Source organism: Arachis hypogaea, chromosome 3 (genome assembly GCF_003086295.3).
Source record: "Arachis hypogaea cultivar Tifrunner chromosome 3, arahy.Tifrunner.gnm2.J5K5, whole genome shotgun sequence".
NCBI classification, from domain to species: domain Eukaryota; kingdom Viridiplantae; phylum Streptophyta; class Magnoliopsida; order Fabales; family Fabaceae; genus Arachis; species Arachis hypogaea.
Window position 1 is genome coordinate 142,802,314 of NC_092038.1, and position 5,052 is coordinate 142,807,365.

At 34.3% G+C, this 5,052-nt stretch overlaps 1 protein-coding gene across 2 annotated transcripts; it reads right to left on the bottom strand.

The window, feature by feature from the left end:
• Positions 1-207: 207 nt before the first annotated feature.
• On the bottom strand, positions 208-3,219 carry LOC112734897 (deSI-like protein At4g17486). 2 transcript variants are annotated; one of them, XM_025784422.3, is made up of 5 exons: positions 3,038-3,219; positions 2,281-2,353; positions 1,810-2,050; positions 1,014-1,301; positions 208-757 (listed from the first exon to the last, which is right to left on the bottom strand). In XM_025784422.3, exons 3-5 carry the CDS (start codon positions 2,018-2,020, stop codon positions 495-497), a joined length of 762 nt encoding a protein of 253 aa, XP_025640207.1. In that variant the 5' UTR covers positions 2,021-2,050; positions 2,281-2,353; positions 3,038-3,219; the 3' UTR covers positions 208-494. The 2 variants fall into 2 exon arrangements, with proteins under 2 accessions (XP_025640207.1, XP_072089844.1); XM_072233743.1 differs by lacking the exon at positions 3,038-3,219 and having other exon boundaries at positions 2,281-2,419.
• Positions 3,220-5,052: the final 1,833 nt, after the last annotated feature.

Here is a 5,052-nt window from a genome sequence, read left to right on the forward strand (position 1 = left end):
TTGTGTAGTAAAAAGTAGATCTATAGTTGAGAAAAATCATGTTATATAATTACTTTATCATTCCTTTATTGTGATAAGGTAGATAAATCATTTCTCATGCAAGTACTATTATCTTTAACCAATCATCTGTTTTGTCTTTTTCCTAAGTAATTTATATACTTGTATCACACGTGCAAGTTGAAGATAAGAAGCCAAACACTAATGAAGTTTTGATTTGTTAGTTTCTCCTATAACTCCAAATAACTATATTAATGACACAATTCAGCACAAGCATTACCAAAGTTACAAGAATACTTGAAATTAAGGGTAGAAAAAAGAAACAAAAGGGAAATGAATTTCAAAGAAGAAACTACTTACAAAGATTCCCACATACATGGGTTTGGCTCCTCTAAAGAGGTAGCATCCACAAAAAAATCAACGGTTCGATCCGGTCCGGTCCGGTCTGGTTCAGTTGGGTTCATACAATTAACACATTTTTCTAGCTTTTCAAATAGTTACCTTTCTTTCAAGGAACGATTAATGGACTTCCTGAGTTCCCAGGAGGGCCATGAAGATGACAAGCACCCTCTAATGGGTGACTGTAGAAATAGCGAAGACGTCGACAAGTGCTTTTGGCGCATTGAGATTGAGGACAAGCAATTGAAGGAGCCTCTAAGCCTTCTCTTTTCACTATCATGGGGTAAGGGTTGATAGCTAGGATCATGCCTCACAGATGAAGTTCTTAGTGCTTGTGGTAGAACACAATTGCATATTGAACCTGCCACAAGTTCAACAAAGATCATATTAATATGTCAACAGTATCTTTTTCCGGGTATCAAGAGTGACTGGTGTATTAATAGTGTTTTTGATGATCTATTTAACTTATGGTAGAAACTCAGATGCAGTTCAGGTGAAGTTGATAGCTGAGGTTCGTTAAATGATTTGACAGATTTGACTAAATTATCGACTAACACCTCTCAGTTATCAACTTGACATGAAGTTCTCCGTTAACTTCAATATTGTGTTTCACATACCTAACTTTGCAAGTCTATTTACCCATTTTGGGATTGATTTGCCAGTAAGCTTGTAGCACATGTCCTTGCAGAAGTGGTTGCAGTTCTTAAGAATTAAATGATATGTGTCGCCGTTGTAGCTTGCGGCTTGGCGTTCCATGAACTCCCTAACTTGAACAGGATCCAAAGAAGTGGTTCCTATGAATATTGACTTCCGAAACTTGAAGCCGGGGCACTGCCTTGGTTCAACCTCAAAAACACCACTTGATGGGTAGTCATGAGCTCCAAATGCATATTCCACTCCATGAACTGTAAGATACACTTAAGCTTCATCAGATAACACAAGAATATCAAGTGTATTAAATTAAGCTTTTGGGGACGACTCGAAAACCAAGACATATATGTAAGGCAGAAAATTTGTTTTGAAAATGCTAGCCAGAAAATTGTGAGGGACAAATCCATCTATTTTGAAGTTATAGGAACAAATTTGAGTGCTCTGCTGCACTCTCTAGTTTCCTCACTTACTTATCAGGATAGAAAAGTTGGGAGAAAACATGTGAAGTGATAAACGCTTTCGAGTACCAGAGATGGGTCAAAGTTGAATGATCATATACATTGATTCAAGAATGATAAGCTAGTCAAGTGATCATTTACATACAGTTGTCTTCAGGAAGACAATAGATGAGAACTGTTAGATAGTTTGACTAAATTGTCATCTAACATTTCTCAACTAACTTCGAGAGTGGTCACCATTCAATTATATATCATTCATAACATTCATGAGAAAATTTAAAAGATCAAAGTTTATAAGCTTCACCTTCGACACCAGAGTGGTAGATACCAAGACCAGCCCAATACATGTAACCATTCATGGGTGTCAAGTCATAAACATTGAGATAGACCGGCGTTTTCGCCGGTCCACAGCTAGCCGAATTGACCTTGCGAAAAAGAGAAAAGCGCATCGCCGATTTCCCTTTCAAATGAAGAGGCACAATAGATTTCCATCCTTTCTTAGACTTCAATTTCATCTTTCTGTTATGCGAACACTAGCATAATACCTGCATTCGAATAGTAACAAGATCTGAGATTTAGACATTCCTTCTTTTACTTCAGATCATAAACTTATTTGCTCATTTTAATTTTTTAACATTGTGTTTTAATGTGACAAACTTATCAGCATCCATCTAGCACAAGAAATACAAGTAAAGGCGCCTTCGAATTTCGAAGGATACACATTTTCTTGAGAAAAAAGCATTCTAAACAAAAGTAATATTCAATTGAACTTCACCTCTCAATTCCCAGGAACCTCTGAAGAAAAATTTCCCCTCTTATCTTGTGTTCTTCCTGTATAGCTTCTTTACCTGGAAAATTCCACAGAATGAAACAAATTCACTCTATTTGGTTAAAAGATTATTATCAAAAGGAAAATACCAACAAATTTTCATCCTTTCCTAATAATTCAGATAGAATAAGCTCTAAAATATTCATGATTCTCATTACAAAATACAAAACACAAATGGCAACTAACTTAGCCAACACTATGATGCAAAAATGAGCTCTTTTTTTTTTTCTTTTATTAATTCAAAAACAAAAACAGAAAAGAACCTAAAGTGTATATATTTCTCAGAACAGTTGCAAGACAGAAACCAAATTGGGTAGGTCAAAAGTTCCAATTTTGAACATCAGAAAACAAAGGGCAGCAACTCAGAAAAATTGGAATAAAAGATACTCTAAGCTGAGTTTCAGATCTAACACAACAGTTGAAAGTACAAAGAAACAATCATGTCACTGAAACATTCAACACAAAAACAAAAAGTGAAAAAAAGATCACAAAACCTTAGGTAATAACAATGCTAATAATGCATAACAATAACCACAGTTATCCAATAATCAAGAAACAAAATTAAAAGCAGAAAAACTGTTACTAATTACAACAAAAAAAAAAACAAAGCAACCAAGTGAGAAATTAATTAACATTAAAAAAATAAGATAGAATGAAGAAGATAGAGGAAGAAAGGTGAAAGAGGAAAGTGAAAGGAACTTACAGGAAGAGATAAAAAGAAGGATGCCATTGAGAATGAGAAAGAGAAAGAAAATGGAGAAAATGTGAGAATAGTGTCAAGTGTTTTGAGATGTGGACATAAGTGTGTGAACTGTGAACTGTTGAAAGGTGGCGTAAGAATTAGATCACAACAACAACAAATAAAAAGTGTTTAGTTTTAGTTTCAAGTGATAATTTAAAAGTGTTTAAGTGTTAACAAGTCTCTTAAGATTCAACTTTCAACTTTCAACTTTCTGCCATTTTCAACAAGGCCAATTTTACGGTGTCTATGAGTTGGTTGTTAGAATAAATTAATTTCAATATCCCAGATCATCCATATCGAATCATCAAAAATATAACATAACATAATGCGGAAGCGTACCTGAATTCATAAACATGAATCATACGATCGAAAAAAATTTAGATCTTGTGGTTCTTTCGATCTTCCTCAACCAAAGCCTTCTGTATTCCTAGGAGGCTGAACTGCAACTCTTTTGATGGGGAAAGAGCAACAAAGGCGGCTTTGGTATCTTGGGGACCGAAACCCTGTAGGCCTATTTATATTTGAGCATGGCACCCATTAAACCCTTAAGCCCAAATAAAATAGTATCTAAAGCCCAAAAGATAATATATCTAAAATCCAAAAGATAATTATCTAAGGAACAAAAGATAATATCCGGTTTTATTCTCATTTAATTCCAAATCAAAAGTAATAATGACTTATTCAATTAGCATTTAAAACAATAAATGAGATCATCATTATATAAGTCATTTAATTTGAAATAGCATAATTTGTGATTATAATTAATATATGTATTGCCCACAAATAAGTTAGGAAATTAAATAATTTCCTAACAATCTCCCACTTGGGCTATACATATATTATTTCTTGACATAATCACATCTTTATAAACTTTATGCGCGCATCTGAATGCTATTTCTCTCATTACTTTAACAATCTGGTCCGTCTCACACATTAGATATGGAACTACCGCAGCTTTCATCACATTAAATGCCGTGACTAAACCACGCCCATCACCATCCTAATATACTCAACGACATAGATCAAATTTGGATGAGTAATATGGAAATTACATGCTAAGTGATCTCATGCATGTCTATTTCCAGCTGGTCCAACTTTATTGAGATCAAACACAATACAAATATTGCAAAATAAACATTTCACATAACATGAAATAAACCATCAACTTAATTCTGCAGAAAAATAACTCAATATCTGTCATAGGACATATAGCATAAACTCCCACTAAACCAAGACATCACAACTATTGACACCCATCCGAGCAGTGTGCTCTTGAAAAACTTTAGGGGTCAATCCCTTGGTAATGGATCTGCTAGCATATACTTTGTTCCTATATGTCCTATGGAAATCTGTTTTTCTTAAACTTTCTCCTTGACAACTAAGAACTTGATGTCTGTATGCTTCGATTTTGTCAAGCTCTTATTGTTATTGGAGTATAGTACTACTGACTTATTGTCACAAAATATCTTTAACGGCCTTTCAATGTCATCTACTATATGAAGCTTAGTGACAAAGTTTCGCAACCATATGCCATGAAATCGGAATCAGAGTACCTAATAATCTCCAAATTTTCTGATCTCCGATAAATAAGCATGTAATCCTTTGTTCTCTTTAAACAACGCATTACGCATTTAACAGCTATCCAATGATCCATGTCTGGATTGCTCAAGTATCTACCCAACACTCCCACTATAAATGATATATCGAGATGTATGTAGACTTGAGCATACATTAAATTCCCTAGTGCTGATGCATAAGGTTTATCATGCATTGTTGTCTTCTTAAGATCATTTTGGGGCATTGCTTGAGACTAAACTTGTCTCCTTTAACTACGGGTGTGTCCATTGATCTATAACTTTCTATGACATATCTACTTAAAATCTTTTCGATATAGTTCTTTTGTGACAATCTAAGAATACCTTGAGAGTAATCTCTTAGTATCTCAATTCCTAATACAAAAAGAGGCATCACCAAGA